Source organism: Lontra canadensis, unplaced genomic scaffold (genome assembly GCF_010015895.1).
Source record: "Lontra canadensis isolate GAN:19392208 unplaced genomic scaffold, GSC_riverotter_1.0 scaffold4, whole genome shotgun sequence".
In the NCBI taxonomy this organism is placed as follows: Eukaryota; Metazoa; Chordata; class Mammalia; order Carnivora; family Mustelidae; genus Lontra; species Lontra canadensis.
This window is the reverse complement of record NW_022630998.1, coordinates 38,421,256-38,438,815: the sequence shown is the minus strand read 5'-3', so window position 1 is coordinate 38,438,815 and position 17,560 is coordinate 38,421,256. Positions and strand designations below refer to the sequence as shown.

The 17,560-nt window shown below is 39.3% G+C and overlaps 1 protein-coding gene and 1 pseudogene across 2 annotated transcripts; both read left to right on the top strand.

Annotated features, from left to right (window-relative positions):
* Positions 1 to 349: 349 nt before the first annotated feature.
* Positions 350 to 7,042, top strand: LOC116863957 (annotated as a pseudogene).
* A 44-nt stretch (positions 7,043 to 7,086) lies between these two features.
* Positions 7,087 to 15,375, top strand: BTF3 (basic transcription factor 3). 2 transcript variants are annotated; one of them, XM_032848607.1, is made up of 6 exons: positions 7,087 to 7,220; positions 7,813 to 7,881; positions 11,920 to 12,033; positions 12,346 to 12,547; positions 13,792 to 13,848; positions 14,931 to 15,375. In XM_032848607.1, the coding sequence occupies exons 2-6, from the start codon at positions 7,813 to 7,815 to the stop codon at positions 14,975 to 14,977; spliced, it is 489 nt and encodes a 162-aa protein (XP_032704498.1). In that variant the 5' UTR covers positions 7,087 to 7,220; the 3' UTR covers positions 14,978 to 15,375. The 2 variants fall into 2 exon arrangements, with proteins under 2 accessions (XP_032704498.1, XP_032704507.1); XM_032848616.1 differs by lacking the exon at positions 7,087 to 7,220 and adding an exon at positions 7,227 to 7,458.
* The last annotated feature ends 2,185 nt before the right edge of the window (positions 15,376 to 17,560 follow it).

Below are 17,560 nucleotides of genomic sequence, written 5' to 3'. Positions count from 1 at the left end.
AACTGAATGCAGACTGAATGCAACAATTAGTAAAGATACAAAATCTTCCCAAATTATCTATACTATTTCAACAAAATTTTAGAATAATTTGACAAAACCTAACATGTATATGAGATAGAAGTCTCGAATATGTCAACTTTAAAAATGAAAAAAAGGGGCGCCTGGGTGGTTCAGCGAGTTAAGGTTCTGCCTTCGGCTCAGGTCATCATCTCAGGGTCCTGGGATCAAGCCACACATCAGGCTCTCTGCTCAGCAGGGAGCCTGCTTAATAAATAAATAAAATCTTAAAAAAAAAAAAAAAGAATACTGAGTCTAGCTCTTCCAGGGACGGCAAACATAGACATTCAGAATGGTCTAGTGTTTGTCCTACCATCATAGGCTGTCCTACAGTACAGCCTCTAATAAAACTAGGCTGTCCTGAATTGTTTACCTTTATATCGAGAAGGCTGGGAAAGCACCAAAATCTGCATGTGGATTGTGCTTAGGCTAACTTCCAGGAGATCGTGCTGAGACCTCAAGTCCTTATGAGGTTGTCTAAAATGATAAAAACAAGTCAGCAGGGCCTATGGTGGTTCCATGTGTGCTAAGTGTGTTCGTGACAGGATCAAGCATGCTTTCCTTACTGAGGAGCAGAAAATCATCGCGAAAGCATTATAGGCAAAAGCACAGAGCCAGAAAGCTAAAAAAAAAAAAAAAAAAAAAAAGAAGCTTTTTTGAGTAACAAAAAAATCAAAAGGCTTAAAAAAATAAAGAATATTGCATCTAGGGGCACTTAGGTGGTTCAGTCAGTTAAGTATCTATCTTCAGCTTGGGTCGTGATTCTGGGGTCCTGGGATCAAGCCCCATGTTGGGCTCTCTGCTCAGCAGGGAGCCTGCTTCTCGCTCTCCCTCTGACTGCCGCTCCACCTTTATAAGGGCCTATTCAGCCAGAGCAGCCCCACCCCGGTTGAACTGCCATTTTGCTATAAAGCTTAAACTGACCTTGCCCATCCGTCCCCCCCTCCCCCCCGGCCCAGGGGAACTTATTTAAAAGCAAGTCCAGGAAACCAGTCCCACGTAACAAAGTCCAAGTACAAGGGTGGGTGAGGCCAGGTGGAGGTATTCAATCAGTGGGGGCGCATACTGTCCCCTAGCTACCAAGGAGTATGGGCCCCCACCCTTTGGGAGCCTTTTGGCGCCAATCCTAACCAAGGTGTGAAAGGCTGGTTCAAATGTCTACTAGGGTAAATTGTAATTCAGTTGGTCGCCTAGCATCACTGTGGAGTTTCCTGTGTGTGTGTTACAATCTCATTGGCTACCTGTGTGTGGCCAGGCCCAACCGCATGGCCTACGCTCTATAAAAGTTAGTCTGGAAAGCAGGGAGGGGTCGTCCTCTCTGGAGGGGTGGCCCCTACTGGTCTGTTTGACGGTTGGTATGATTCCTGATGCTTGGCGCAAAATAAAGCTTTGCTTGACCTTCGCTTTGTATCAGTCTCGCTCCTTTAATCACGGACCCATTATTGGGGTTCCCCAATTTTGGGGGGACCCAACACCTTCTTGTTCTGTCAAATAAATAAATCTTAAAAAAAAAATAGAATATTGGGTCTATCACCCAAATGCAAACAATTAAATAATTATTTCCGGATTTTTTTTCACTCTTATTTATTTATTTATTTTAAGATATTATTTATTTATTTGACAGAGAGAGAGAGAGAGATTACGAGTAGGCAGAGAGGCAGGCAGAGAGAGGGGGAAGCAGGCTCCCTGCCGAGCAGAGAGCCTGATGTGGGGCTCCATCCCAGGACCCTGAGATCATGGCCTGAGCTGAAGGCAGAGGCTTAACCCACTGAGCCACCCAGGCGCCCCTTCACCCTTTTTTATATCTGTGACAAATGATAACAGGAATATACAAAATGAAACCCCTTCCAGGTTTGAAATTTGGACAGTTTTATTAACCAAATGAAGTTACTAATTACATGTTGGTCTTTCAATTATTTTCTACCCTGACAACTTGTTTTGCTTAAAAAACAAAAAATAAAAAGTAATACACGAGCAGTGTAATGTATCTGACAAATGAACACTGGGTGTCCTGAGAGTAAACCTAAAGGATGTAGACTTCCAGACAACCCACCAGCCAATGGAATGAAATACCCCAGGGGGGTTGTAATGGCCCTGGTTAGCATTGATTTGAGCTTGCGGGAAAGATAAGGCACTGAAACAAGAAACTGAGTCAGTTACAATTTGGTAGTCACCAAGTTATCCCACAGTTTAAATTTTAAAAATGCCTATAGATTTGGTTTCTGCAGTCACATTTTCTTAGAGCAAATGAAAGCTTCAAAAGAATTTTCCCCAAGAAACTGCACAACACCTCTTAAAAGGCACTCAAATGTAACCTAAAATAGAAAGGGCAAAACCACTTTTTTTTTTAATTAAAAAAAAATCGTGTTGAATTAAGGACACTGTGAAAATCTTACTGGAGGTTGCTTAGCTTATAAGCAGAGAAAGGATGTTAGGCTGGACTCTTTGTCTCTATAAACTTGGTACAGTGCTTTATTATAGCAGCTAACTTCTAACTTCTACGGATAATTTTAAAAATCTACTAGAAAAATTTAAGCTCTGCTGGCATTCTCTGCCTGACAAGAAAGGCTGCTTCAAACTCTTTAGTGATTTACTTTTCCTTGCTAAATTTGCATTAGCCCGGGACCCCAGGATCACCACCTGAGCCAGAAGCACTCTTAACCAACTGAACCACCCATGTGCCCCAATTTGAAAGATTTTATGAAGATAATGGGATTGGGGAGGATTTCACAGCCAAGAAAGGCCTTAAAAATATTTTAGTGTGGTTAAGGTAAGGTGTGGTAAGGTAAACTGCTAGCTAAATAAATGATCAGCAAAATTTGGATAATGTAGACTTCCATGCTTTACTTTCATGACACTCCAGGATCTTTCTACCCATATATCATCCTTGTCTGACTGCAGACAATGTATATTCTAAGAGCAATTTATTTTCAGTGGGTTTTCTCCCACCAATTAAACATTTAAAGCTTTTTTTTTTAATTATAAAAAAGTTATTGACTGCCTTGATTCCATTCTGGTCTCGAAAATACAGAGTATATTGGGTGACTGAGATTTTAAAAGATGCTTTGGGGGCACCTGGCTGACTTAGTCAGAGGAGCATGCTACTCTTGATCTCCACATCTCAGGGTCTTGAGTTTGAGCCTCATGTTGGGTACAGAGATTACAAAGAAAAATAAATAAACTTAAAAAAAAAAAAAGATGCTTTCAATAATTCCTGTGACTTCAATTAATCTTTCCCTTTTAAGAATACTTTAGCACAATTTTCTTTCCCCATCTTCATACAAGTGTTTCTCTACCAGGGTTCTCTACAAAACAAACAAACAAAAAAGACATTGTCTCCTCCTCTTCCTCCCTTCCCCAGCACTGGACTTTCTGTTATCTTTCTTCCAGCATGACCTTATATAAGTTTTCTGAAATAAAATTGTTAAGATTGAATGAAAAAAAGCTGAGTATGCATTTATTAATTTAGTAACTGTTGGTGCTGTGTGGTGAGTCTATGGAGGCTCATTATATTATTTGTGCTCCGATGCACTTGGAAGCTTTCCACAATAATGTAAGAAGGATATTCAGTCTGATATTCAAAAAATTAGGGTTAGCATTATAAATTTGGGACCTCGTCAAAATAAAGATGACAGTTAAAGCCAAGGGACTGGATGAAAACACTTAGGAAGAATATAGGTAGAAAAGAATATAGAACTAAAATGTAAGCAACTCTAGTATTTAGAAGTCAGAGAATTAAGATAAAGTGAAGTACACTGAGCTGCCAGTAAGAGGAAACCAGGAAGTGAGATGTTCATGAAGCCTAGAGAAGAAAATATTTCAAAAATGTGGAAGAGGCCAAGAGTGTCAAATGCCACCTAAAGGCTAAAATAAGAACTAAGAATTTACCTTTCGGATTTGTCAAGATGGTGGTTTAGACAATTCTTCGGACAGATTTTTTGCTATAAAAGGGAACACAAAAATTAAGTAGTGGCTGGAGGAGAACAGAGGTAAAAAAATTTTTCATTTTCTTCTGTTTTGAGATACTTGAGACTGAGGCTTATTAGTACACTGGTAGAATGACTTAGTTGAAAGGGGGAGAATAGATACAGGAGGGCTGTAACAGAACAATCAAGGTTCTGAATGAAATACACAAAAGTACAAGTAGAGGGAGTAATTCTGTGTGTAACAGAAAGGAAGGCAAAATTTATAGATTCAGATATATAAAGATGGTAGAGTAATGGAGTGTAGATGAAGTGGTGTCAGTCTTCACACCTTAACTCTCTAAGCTCTAGTTAGATGGCCAGTAGTGAGAAGTACTATGGGATGAACCTACCTCATAAGATTTCTATGAGGATCCAACTGTCAAAGAGCCAACACTCAACATCATCCTGTAGAAATTGTTATTAAGACTCCTAGTTCAGTTCTCCATTAACTCAATAAAATTATCAATCTACATTCTGTATTTAATAAAGTACCACAATTAAAAATAACAAAGATGGATGTAATTTAATAAGGTTGAGGGTGTCAGAAAAGGCTTTCCTGAGACATTTAAACCAAAAGCTACGTAAGTTGCAGGCACTAACTTGACAAAGGTGGGGGTATTAGAAATTTAAGGAGTCGACCGCCAGATCACAAAGCAACTAAAACCACGGGAACATTTATCCTCAGTTATTTCCAATACCTCCCGTGGGTGAAAATAGGCTCTTAATAAACATTATGTCAAGTATGTATTTTAGTTCATGCTGAAGCCAACTCAAGTCCAACTGAGAGGTGAAAATAATTCATCGACTTTGATTAGACCATAAACTATAAAGCAAGGAGAGCAAACATGTTTGCCCTTTCTCGCCTATTCTATTGACAGAGGTCATGTTGAATCCTTGAGTTTGTTCAGGCTAAGCAGTTAAATGTGGGAGCTAGTAATTCTTACTTGCCATAGATATCATAAATTACTGTTTTGTCATCACTGACCTAAGATAGCAACTTAGTAACTTTTTTTGGAGTTAAAAAAATCCCTTCAATTACTTTTTTAGAAGACTGGTGTATAAATATTAGCAGAATCTGAATCTCCCCTCCCCCCTTTTTTTAGATTTTATTTATCTGACAGAGACAGAGAGCACAATCAGGGGGAGCAGCAGGCAGAGGAAGCAGCAGACTCCCTGCTGAGCATGGAGCCCATCCCAGGACCCTGAGATGATGACCTGAATAGAAGGCAGCCACTTAACAAATGAGCCACCCAGGCGCCCCAAAATCTGAATTTCCTAACCATTCACAAAACAGCAGCAGAAAAATTAAAACTGTCTTTTCTATTAGAGCAACTTTCATGATTTTCAACATAATTAAAGTCTTAAAAATTAGAAAAGAACAAGACAGTAAAGTGGGAACCAAGGGAAAATAAAAAATAACATGGGATATTTCCAGAAAACAGGTATATATAAGGTAAATCAGGTGACAGGTAGGTGGAAGAATATTATGTTGATGTAAATGCTCAAAAAACATTATATGACGAGAGTTTCAAATGCCCTTAGTATAACGTGGTAGAAGGGGGAAAAATGTGTTCTGGAACAAAGACATACTGTCAAAAAGGGAAGTATTTCTCTCTCTCTTTTTTTTTTTTTTTTAAGATTTTATTTATTTGACAGAGAGAGAGATCACAAGTAGAGAGAGAGAGAGGAGGAAGCAGGCTCCCTGCCTAGCACAGAGCCTGATGTGGGACTCCATCCCAGAACCCTGAGATCAGGACCTGAGCTGAAGGCAGAGGCTTAACCCACTGAGCCACCCAGGCAGCCCCCAAAAGGGAAGTATTTCTATGTATTCTGTAGTATTTCTATAGTACTGAGTGATGTTGGCACAGTCGTTTTGACTTTTACAGTAACCCACGGAGCATAATAGTTCATCTTTTTCTATACTAAACCTTGACTCATATTTAAGAGGAGCAACATTGTTTTTTAAGAAAATATCAACAGTTACAATTACCCTAAAAAGCAATATGGCTGTTCTCACTATTTTCTTAGAGACCTCACATTTTAACAAATTTACCAATGAAAAGTATTAAAAAACAAAATGATTAATTTTAACCGGAGGGAAATCTGCAACTACACAAGTTTCCTTGCCATATAAACTGTGTTTTCTCAAAGATTTAGGACTCATTTTTGAGTCTGCAAAGGCTTTTCATAAATAAGACCACAAAAAGGCTGACCAGCTAGCATTCCGACTTTAAGCTTGTCTTAAAGCTTGCCCTACCAGTTGGAAAATTTAGCCTCTCTTAACACACCAGGCACAAATGCTCCTTTGACTGCATTACCGAGTTAAGGAACAAAGTTTGTTCAACTGTGAATCACTAACTGTAAAATCCATGCCAACTTACATCAAGGAGTCAATTTTTGTCTGTTTAAACAAGAGAAGTAAGGTAATTAAGTACAGGGGTCTCGGGCGGTAGGTGCTACGCTTGCTGAAATTCAGATTACCCAGTTCCATCCCCAGTCCGACTGAACCCCTTTTAAGGATCGGGCCTCGGGGATACATTCTGAACGCGCTCGCCAGAAATTGTGAACCATAGTCCTGCTACCCACCAAACCACCTCATCCTGGAAAGTAAAAGTAGTTTACTTCGGCAAAGTGGTGACAAAATGTTTCGGTAAAGGCCAATATGGGCCGGAAAGGAAATTCTAAAATATCCAGAGAATTGCTCCAATCTACACCAAAAAGCGAGCTAGAGCGAGTGAAGAGGTGAACACACGCAGGGCGCCCCAAGCGTTTCCGCAAATATGAACCGCCCTTTCTTCTGAGGGTAAAGAATTTGGGGATCAGGGCCGACTTACTCAACCCTAACTGCAAAGAACCGTTCTTTCTGACTCCTCTACGGTCTTTCCCAGGACTACACGAGGCGCCGACAGCACGGAACCCCTTATGCGGCCCCAAACCCGCCCGCGCTCCATGACAAATGTCCCACCGGGCCGGTCACAAACGCCGGGGCCTCAGGCCGCGCGTGCGCAGCGAAGCATTAAGCTCGCGGCAAAGTCCGTTTCCTGGCTTTTGAAGGAAGCAGCGTTGCATCACTTCCGGCCTCCCTCTAGCTGCCATCTTGCGTCCCCGCGTGTGTGCACCTAATCTCAGCTGGTCCGCCCGAGACCCCCTGAGCGCCAACCCTAGTCCCCCGCGCGGTCCCATTTCCGCTCCAACAAGGTACAAAAAGGCTCTGGACGCCGGCGTGGGAGGAGGACGGGAACGGGGGCGGGAAGTGCCCGGAAGGAGCGAGACAGGGAGGGACAGGGCTGAGGAGAGGAAGGCGATGCGACGGACAGGCGCACCTACTCAGGCTGACTCTCGGGGGCGAGGTCGAGCCAGGGGCGGCTGCCCTGGGGGCGAGGCGACGCCGTCTCTTCCTCCACCTCGCGGCGGAACCCGAGGACAGGAGCCTCAGGTACCGCGAGGCTTGCGGAGAGTGGCTGGGCCGGGCCGGGCAGGCCCTGGCTAGGCCGAGGCCGGGCCAGGGCCGGGGGTGGGGGGAGCTGACCAGGCGTGGGTTAGAGCCCTTTTCGGCTTGTAAGGGGGCGGGGGGAGTTGAGGAGGGTAGGAAAGTGGGTGCTCTTTACGCTCCCTCAAAAACTGAAATTGGGAGCTTTGCGGGGTGGATTGGGAATTCAGGCCTTGGCCTGTTTAGGACTTTTTTTTTTTTTTTTTTTTTTTTTTTTTGGTTGGTGTCTTGGGAAATAACGACCGTGGAATGCTAGAGTGAACCAGACCTTTCCTCTCTGAGGGTTTCCTGTTTTTCTAGATGAAAGAAACTATCATGAACCAGGAGAAACTCGCCAAACTGCAAGCACAAGTGCGCATTGGTGGGAAAGTAAGTTTTAATAGTTTTGGGAGCTTTTTGAAGTTTACAGGTTTGGGGTGGTATTTGCTTTTTGGTTTTTTTTTCCCCCTTGGATTTGCTTTTCTTGTGTTACTGGCTTGTCACTGTCTCTAGAGGGCATTTCAAAGAGCTAGCAAAGCAGGTGTGGGGGAAGGAGGAGGCGGGGTTAAATGATGTACAGTAGAGTGTGTCAGTGGGACTTGTATGTTGTAGATTAAAAGAGAAAAGTGAGTCTAGATGAAAAGAGAACTTAAACAACAGACATTACTTCTGTATAAGTATGTTTTGTGTTACAGTGTTTAAGTAGAACAAAAGTGTTTCCTAGTTTAATCAGTAAGAAAATGTGTCAATTCTGTTAGGTAATCATGGTGGCCATCATACTTCTAAATTGTTTGGCCTAAGTTGTTTACATTCGGTGCTTTGCCTTTTCTCTTTCTTTCTTTTTTTAAAATAACGATGCTAACTCTGAACTTTAGTTCCACCTGTCTTTTGAACTGTAGTTTATATTGTAAGGTTCTGGATAATTGTTGTGCTTAATAGCTAGAAGTTTGTGTCTGTTTTAAGACCTGTAATTCTTTCTTAAATGCAGTTTAGAGTAGTTGTATGTTTTCTAGGATATTTGGAAGATACGTATGTTAGAGGCACATCATAGAGTTTAAGAGCAGTGACTGTGGATTTGAAAACACTACCTAAGCAGATATCTTTCAATTTTGGCTTTGTTAATATGCTAAAACTGAGAGAATGAGAATGATTGGTAGGTTTTTAGGTAAGTTTTTGGCTGTTTGGTTTTTCCTGCTGGATACTGATCTTCAAGAGTATTCTTTTTTGAACTTGGAAGTGTTAGATTGTTTTCTGAGTGATGTACTTAAATCAGATGTCTGCTCTAGACAGAGGTCTGTCTGCTTAGTTGTATTTTGCATCATGTTAGCACATTCCTAGTATTTAACAAGGTGTGGTAGCCTGTTGGAACAGAGCATGTCTTTACTTGGTAAAACTTGTAAAGCTTCCCTAGGACAAGTTTATTACCTATTAGTTTTTCCCAATTTTAAGTATTTGCCTTCAAGTAGAATCTTCTGTGAAATAGCCAGAAGTTGCATGTAGGCTTTAACAATGAGGTGTGCATTTGTTAAATTACTGGACTTTGCCAACAATGAATATATCACGATCCTTTTTTCTTTCCTGAAGCTAGTAGTCTTGAGCATCTGCACCTGCCCATTAACAAATGGTAGGTGTTTCTTGTTCTTAGCAATTGTTAAAAGCTAGGTGTGGCCTTCAGGTCCCAGAAAAACTCATTATATCCTTTGTGGTCAGTGTTTCAGTGTTCTTACATTAGTGTTTTTAAAAAAGTGTCTTTTAGTACAGGTTAGGAAGTATTGTGGATAATGTGCTTGTGTGCGGTCTTTCTTTGGTACTGATCATTAGTCTTTAGCTATGAGAAACATTCTAGGGCAAGGAAAGCGTAGGTTTTTTAGATTCTTAAGGCTGATGTAGGATTGAACTTTGTTTAGGTGACATAGAAAATACTTATGTCCTTGTAATATGGACCTTTTTAAAAAACTTCTTTATTATGGAATATGAAATTTGGTGAGTTCGTTTTGCCTTAGAGAAGCCTGTGTTAGATACTTTCAGATAAGTAGTGTAAAGTGCTTTATTCAATATCTGGTCAGAGCATTGATACTAAATTATATCAGTAAAAATTGAACTCTATGGATGTGAACTGTATGGAATCTATAGAAGGTGTGTCAGTTTTGTTTTTAGAATCTTATAGTAGTTGTTTAGAATGTCTTTTAGAGAGAATTCTTTGAAAACCAGGTATCTACATGACTACATCAAAGTGATTTTTATTCTTAAAGGTTTTTGGGGGGGTTGGTAGCCAGTATTTTTTTTGTAGCTATGATATGTTACTCGGTTCAGCTATCATTTACTTAAGCCTTTAACTGTGCTCAGTTCTGAGAATATGAAATTTAAGAAATTTATGTTCCCTTAGGGGACTTTAATGCCAGTAGGGGAGGGGTTTTCTTGTTTTTTGTTTTTTAATTTGTTTTCATAGTGTAATATACATAGTGCAGTAGAAGCATTTTCTTTCTCTCTCCTTCTCTCTTTTTTTTTAAAGATTTTATTTATTTATTTGACAGAGAGATCACAAATAGGTGTAGAGGCAGGCAGGCGGTGGGGGGGGGGGGGGGCGCGGAGGAAGCATGCTTCCTGCCGAGCAGAGAGCCCAGATGCTCGATCCCAGGACCCTGAAATCATCACCTGAGCTGAAGGCAGAGGCTTAACCCACTGAGCCACCCAAGTGCCCCTAGAAGCATTTTCAAAATCTAGAAATGGGAATGATTTTGCTTGGGGCGGTTTATGGCAGAGTTTAGGGATGGCATGAAAGAGATAATGGTTTGAAAAGGGTTTTAAAGGACAAATAGAAATTGGTATGTAGGTTGGGGTATTTTGAAATAGGTGGGTGGTAACCTTTCCATAAAGAGCTTTATGTATCATGTAAAGGGCTTAATCTATACATAAGAGTTCTTGAGTTTATTAAGTATTACCGAGAGTTAAGCAGAAAATGAGAGCCACATTTGCCTAGTTGTGAAAGTTTATGGGATATATTTGAGAAGGAGGAGATTGGAAACTTGGTATATATGAACAAGTGGCCACAAACTTGCTTGAAGCCTGTATTTGTTCGTTCATTCATTCAAGTTACTGAGTGCCTTTAGTGAGCTGGATACTGTTCTCAATACTGTTCATGGCAGTAAACAGAATGGAATCTCTTAAGGAGGTTACATTCTGGTGAGGGGAGACAGAATAAAATACATTTATCTTATAGTAATAATTATGAAGGAAAATAAACCTGGATTGATAGATAACTGTAGTAGTTGCTTTTTTACATAGGGTGGCTGGGAAAGACCACTGATAGGGTGATGTAAGAACAGAGATCTGTAGTAAGGGAGGGAACAAATGCAGATGGTAGGGAAGAAAGGAATAGTATGTGCAAAGGCCCTTTTTGGCCTGTTGAAGGAGGAACTGTGAGGTTTATTTGGCTAAAGATGAGAATGTGTGTGTGATAGAAGATGTGGTCAAGAATAGAATAGTAGGGGCAGAGCAGATCATATCATGTAGAGGCTTTGTGGTTTAAGATAAAAACTTAAGATTTTGGGCGCCTGGGTGGCTCAGTGGGTTAAGCCGCTGCCTTCGGCTCAGGTCATGATCTCAGGGTCCTGGGATTAAGTCCCGCATCGGGCTCTCTGCTCAGCAGGGAGCCTGCTTCCCTCTTTCTCTCTGCCTGCCTCTCTGTCTATTTGTGATCTCTATTTGTAAATAGTCTAAAAAAAAAAAAAACCAAAACTTAAGATTTTATTCTTAGGTATTATAAAAGTCTATTATAAACTCATTTAAACATGTCCATACACTGTCTTGCCTGTGAATATTAATGGATGTTGATTTTTCATTAATGAAAAACAGAAAAGGTTAATAGTTCTGGACATAGAACTTCTAAATGAGGCTTAATTTAGGTTGATACATGCTACCTCTTTGATCACTTCTAGAGCAGATAATTTAAAAAATAAGACTTTGAAAAGATCATTGTTTTATATATGACAAAACTAGAAGCTTAGAAGTTGTTAAGGATTTATAGACAATTCCTTTGTTACCCTCTTTCTGCTTCCATCGTTCCCTACTTGCTGCCTAAAAGTTTGTGCTTATGGTAGTTTTCTTAAACAGATCCAAAGGTCAGAAAGAAATTAGAAGCTTTCCTTTGAAAATGTCTGTTATGGGGTGCCTGGGTGGCTCAATGGGTTAAGCCCCTCTGCCTTTGGCTCAGGTCATAATCTCAGGGTCCTGGAATCAAGCCCCGCATCAGGCTCTCTGCTCAGCGGGGAGCCTGCTTCCCCCCCACTCTCTCTCTGCCTACTTCTGATCGATATCTCTCTCTCTCTCTCTCTCTCTCTCTCTCTGTTAAATAAATAAATAAAATCTTTTTAAAAAAAAAATGTTATGGTATATATGTGGTGAGGTTTTCTTTTCTCCTCACTCTAGGGAACTGCTCGCCGAAAGAAGAAGGTGGTTCATAGAACAGCTACAGCAGATGACAAAAAACTTCAGTTCTCCTTAAAGAAGTTAGGGGTAAATAATATCTCTGGTATTGAAGAAGTAAGTATCAAATTTTATTTCTTTATAAAACAAGTTTTGGTCGGAAAAAGCTTCAGTGGTCATGCATTAATTTTTTTTTTTTTTCCTACTCCCAACAGAGAATTTCATATCCCTCTAAAATAGGTTTCTACTCCACTAGTGAATATTAGGGAGTGCTAAATCTGAAAGTGATTAGATTGCACTTTCCATTCCAGGCAAAATATCCCTGTGCCTCACAGTGAAATAGTGGATTAGTTAGCCAGACTTAAGCTTTTCCTTAAGACAATGTTTGTTTTTTTTGGGTGTTGCTAATTAATTTTTTTTTCCTGATAGGTGAATATGTTCACAAACCAAGGAACAGTGATCCACTTTAACAACCCCAAAGTTCAGGCATCGCTGGCAGCGAACACTTTCACCATTACAGGCCATGCTGAGACAAAGCAGCTGACAGAAATGCTACCCAGTATCTTAAACCAACTTGGTGCAGACAGTCTGACTAGTTTAAGAAGACTGGCTGAAGCTCTGCCCAAACAATGTGAGTTTCCTGTAGTGATTTTGCCCAGGGTTACTGATTTATCAGGAAATTTCTAAGATCTCATGTAGATATGAATATCTTTAAATTTGAAAATGACAGTTTTTCTCTAAAAGGTGACAATTTTTACAATGACTTTTAAGCAGGTGTTCTTAGTGTTTTCAGTGTGTTAACTAGTTTGCCGTGGTCTTTATACTTGATTCAGTGGAATGTATTTTGCCAATTTGCTTTGGATCAGTGGTTTAAAATTTTTACCTTTATCAGCTGGAAATGATAAATGTTAATTTTGGGGGGTTTTCTTTGGATAACTGTTTAGAATTGATTAAAATATATTATAAGTTGTCAATTTTTTTCAGTGTATTTACAGCTGGTATTACCAGTAATGTTTAAGAATTGGTCTGGCATTATTTGGGTGTTTTCATTATAGTACAAGGATTTTGTTCAGGGCAGAAAAATCTTGTAGTTGAGTAAGTGCATTAAGAGATGTAGCTACTTTTATGCTCTGGTTCTCTGATTAAAATTTTGGAGAATGGCAATGTAGAAGCAAGACAGGCTTATTATATGGTCCATTATTTAGTCTTCCATGTTTTTCTAGGCATTTTTCTGTTTTTATGTAGATAGAGTTTGGGGGGTTTTGGGGGAACGGAGTGTCAGATGGAGAGGCATAAGAAATTCTAGAAAGTCTTGGGCCTTTAGAGCTAAAGTAGGCTTTGGAAATACCCCACTGAAAATCTGATAGGGATAGTACTGGGAGGTCTCAAATCCATGTGTAGTTCACTTTTTTGTGTATTAAAAAGAAAATGGATGCTTACCACCAATCAGAGGCACTTAATTTTTTGATCATTTTATTTTCATTTCAGTAAAGGTTTGTTAAGCACCTCCCATATGCCATGCACAAAACATTTGAGAAAAGAGTTTCTTAATTTTTGCCTCCCAAAAGAAATCTTCCCATAATTTGGTATGTGTGTTTACTGCTACCCTGGGGGCACTCTGTTTTCATACCACTTCAGGGCCCGTGGTGGGTCAGATGATTGAAAATATGGGTATGAAATTTGTTCTGTTGGCTGTGAACAGCATTCTAGTTCATTTGTAGACATTAGGCTACCGTGTTATTATTAGTACTTAGGGATGAAATCCCAAATGTCATTGTTGTCATAAGTTCTAACAACACTTGGCCTTTCATCTGTTCTTATGGTTAATGTTTTTAAAGACTTAATGAATGTGTAACATACTCATTTCACTCACAGCTGTGGATGGAAAAGCACCACTTGCTACCGGAGAGGATGATGATGATGAAGTTCCAGGTAGGAACCTTCATTTATGGTTAAACTAGAGAATCTTAGAAGGAAGAATAACAAATCTTTGTACTATAGGAAAGCCTTACCTTGGGGAAAGGGGTAATAACGTAAAGGACAGGAAAGGAAGACACGAACCTTGCCCAGAATGAAAAAAATAATGCAGTATTATTTAACTAGGAGATATGTTTGTAGACTTGGCTTTTTCTACTTGGAGACTTCATATATTGAATAAGTATGTATGTTATCACATAAATAGAATACTAGTAGATCACAGAGACCTGTTTCCTACTTAGAGATTAATAAATTCATGATAAGGCATGGAGAAGTTCAGCTATCTTGGGATATGGTATAACCATTCTAAAATCAGAAAAACTCTTGGCCATCAGGAGGGATTTTGCTGTCTTAGCTGTTACTTGATAATTTGTTTTGGGGGCTCCTGGGTTGCTCAGTTATTTAAGCAATTGCCTTCAGCTCAGGTCATGATGCTTGAGTCCCACATTGGGTTTCCTGCTCAGCGGGGAGTCTGCTTCTCCCTCTAACCCTCCCCCTTCTCATGTTCTCTCTCTCTCATTCTCTCTCAAATAAATAAATCTTTTTTTTTAAAGATAAATTGTTTTGTTATAAAACATGTTTATTGAGCAATAGAATCACTAGACTAAAATACTTCCACTTTGCCTAGATAGGTGTCCTTTAGGAATCCAGGTAAACTTCATGTTGTTTGTGATGGTGTTCTTTGGTTTTGACCACCATGTTGACTAATATATCACTATTGCTCAGTTTTAATTCTTGGGGTGAAATGGAACTGGGGAGGGCATGTGCATATTTTTAAGCATAGTATCTGTGTCATTAGATTAATAAATTTCCCTCTTTTCCTTGTTTTAATTAAATCCCAGAACCTATACTTGAAAATGTGCCAAATGGGTAGTGGTCTCTTTGGAAATAAAGTTTTTAGGTATATATCTTGATTTTTAACTGTAAGATATATTTTGAGAGCATTTTTTTAACCTCTTTTTAAAATCTGATATTTGTAGATTTGGGATTTTTCAGTTTTTCTTTTTTTTCTTTTTTTTTTTTTTTTTCCCCCCTAGATCTTGTGGAGAATTTTGATGAAGCTTCCAAGAATGAAGCAAACTGAATTGGGTCAACTTCTGGAGAAGATAAAACTTGAAGAAGTTACTGGGAGCTGCTATTTTATATTATGACTGCTTTTTAAAATTTTGTTCATGGATCTGATAAAATCTAGATCTCTAATATTTTTAAGCCCAAGCCCCTTGGACACTGCAGCTCTTTTCAGTTTTTGCTTATACACAATTCATTCTTTGCAGCTAATTAAGCTGAAGAAGCCTGGGAATAAAGTTAGAAACAAGATTAATAAAGTTCTTTGCCTAGGATACGGTTTTATTTTTTATTTCATTAACACTGATTTGTACATGGAAAGCAAAGTTGTTTATAGAAAGCTAATCATGGCATGTAATATGGCTGGTAATGTTTGGTGAAATTTGATTAAAGATTTTAAATGGCCGTATAATATAACAGAGGTGGTATAAAGTTCTCATATTTTAAAACTTGTCTCTAGCAGCCCTCAGAGCTACAGTGGTGTAAGTAATGGGTATAATTATAAGGGATGGAATATTGCTTAGTGGGTGAGAAAGAGTTTCTCTTAATATTGTCTATATTGTAAGTATATACCAAGTGCCTTTAACATATTACTGCACTTAATTTTCTCTCATTTAATTCTCAATCTACGAAGTAGGGGTTAATAGCTCCACTTTCTAGTTGTAACGCAAGGTTACCTTAAAAAAGTGGAAGTAATCTCTTGATGAAAAAGTGATTTTTTTCATTATTTCAGCTTTCTATTTCAACTTCATTATTTCATTACTTCAACTCTTCTTGTAGGATATTCTGTAAGACCCCTGAAAAAACTAGTGTTTGTATTAAGAATGTCACCTCATCTTAAATTTAAGTTGTAACACTTTAATAGGGCTACTTTTTTCTCTAAAAAAAATCTTTGAAATAACAGTAAAGTTGACATGTATACATTTGAAAGAAATTTAGCATACAATATTTGTGCCTGGGCCCCAATCAGGATACTGAACAGTTCCATCATCCCATCTATAAGGCTACTTAAAAAAAAATTTGTATTAGCAATCATAATGTTGAAGAAACTTAAAAATTAACAAATGATAATTAAAATAAATGTGTCATCTGCATCAAGGCAAATGAGAAAGAAAATTGTCGTAGTTTCTACTTGTAGCCATAAGAATTCGTTTTAAGTTTACATAACAATTTTAAGTACCTTCTGAGGGTACTATGCAGCTATATCTAAAAGTCACTGTAAGTAAACTACCAAAAATGAAATACTTGTATAAATAGTATTTGCACATTTTAACATTGTGTTATTTTTAAAGGACGTGTATCCGTCTTGTTAAAGTACACTGCTACAGTAGCAAAGACTTCAGTGTCAATGATTTACAAAATTGCAAAATAGAAGTACATGTTTCCAGACTATTGTGGGTCTGGTTGGACTCTGCTACATAATCACTGTAGCCCCAGACTGCATCCTCTACCTGGAACACTCAACTTGGGCTTCTTTGCTGGCTTAGAAAGCTGTTACACACAAATGTCACTTATATGTTAACTGACCAAGTGGAATGGCTAAAGGAGGGCAAAAGATTGGGAAGGCTTGGAGTGGGGCCTGCAGGTTCGCATTTCTGATGAGTTCCCAAGTGATTCTGATACTGCCGGTCCACTGGCCGTACTTTGAGGAAATGAGATTTTAAGTTAGAGATTTTCTCAGCTCATTCCAAGATACCGAGGTGAAAGTTATAGGCTGGCTTGGGCATGTGAAGAATGTCACTCTGAATATCCTTGTAGGTATTTGTACAAGATCCATACAGGAATGGGACTAGAGAAGTACAGTGGATTTCCAAGTCAGGCAACTTGCTTTTTTTAGCAGATGCTGACTAGGGTTAATCCTGTTTTGCTTGTACCCATAGTCTTTCTCCAACAACCTAGAGAAAAGTTTTTTCATCATTTCATTTTTTAAATGGTCTGTTGTGTGTTAGGGGCCATAGATTAATAAGAAAGGTTTTTCTTGTAATACCTTAAAAGACCGTGATAAACAGGGTTATGCTACAGTTGCAAATGACTTAAAATTTTAGTTGCTACAAAGATTTATTTGACACACTTGATGTTTATGGTTTGCCTGTGGCTGGGCTCCACTTTACTCCAGGAGTAGCATCTGACTAGAACACTGCTGGTCTCAGGATTGGGAAAAGCGGGCAAACCACCAGCTGGCTCTGCAAACCTATGTTGGGAAGTGATGCACATCATTAATCCGATTTCGTCAACCAGAGAAAGTCACGTACATAGTCAAGTCTGATGGCCATGAAGACTGAGGAAATCTAATACTCCCTCAGAGCAGGGCAGCAAATACTATTGAACAATACTACAACCCACCATATCCTTATATTTTTTTCTTTAATTGCCCACAATCCTTCTGGCTATTAGATGTTCTGCTCTGTTCCACTTGTTTTATGTAATCTCATCGGTTATCATAACAATCCCCCCGCCCCCCGTCCCCCCACCAAAGAGCCACGTTGTACAAAAAAGGAAACCATTGGGGCGCCTGGGTGGCTCAGTGGGTTAAGCCTCTGCCTTCGGCTCAGGTCGTGATCTCAGGGTCCTGGGATCGAGCCCCGCATCGGGCTCTCTGCTC

Coding starts and splice junctions, on each gene's coding strand:
- BTF3 (XM_032848616.1), top strand. CDS start 7,327: ATGCGACGGACAGGCGCACCTACTCAGGCTGACTCTCGGGGGCGAGGT. Junction 7,459..7,812: donor CCCGAGGACAGGAGCCTCAG/GTACCGCGAGGC, acceptor CTGTTTTTCTAG/ATGAAAGAAACTATCATGAA. Junction 7,882..11,919: donor AAGTGCGCATTGGTGGGAAA/GTAAGTTTTAAT, acceptor TCCTCACTCTAG/GGAACTGCTCGCCGAAAGAA.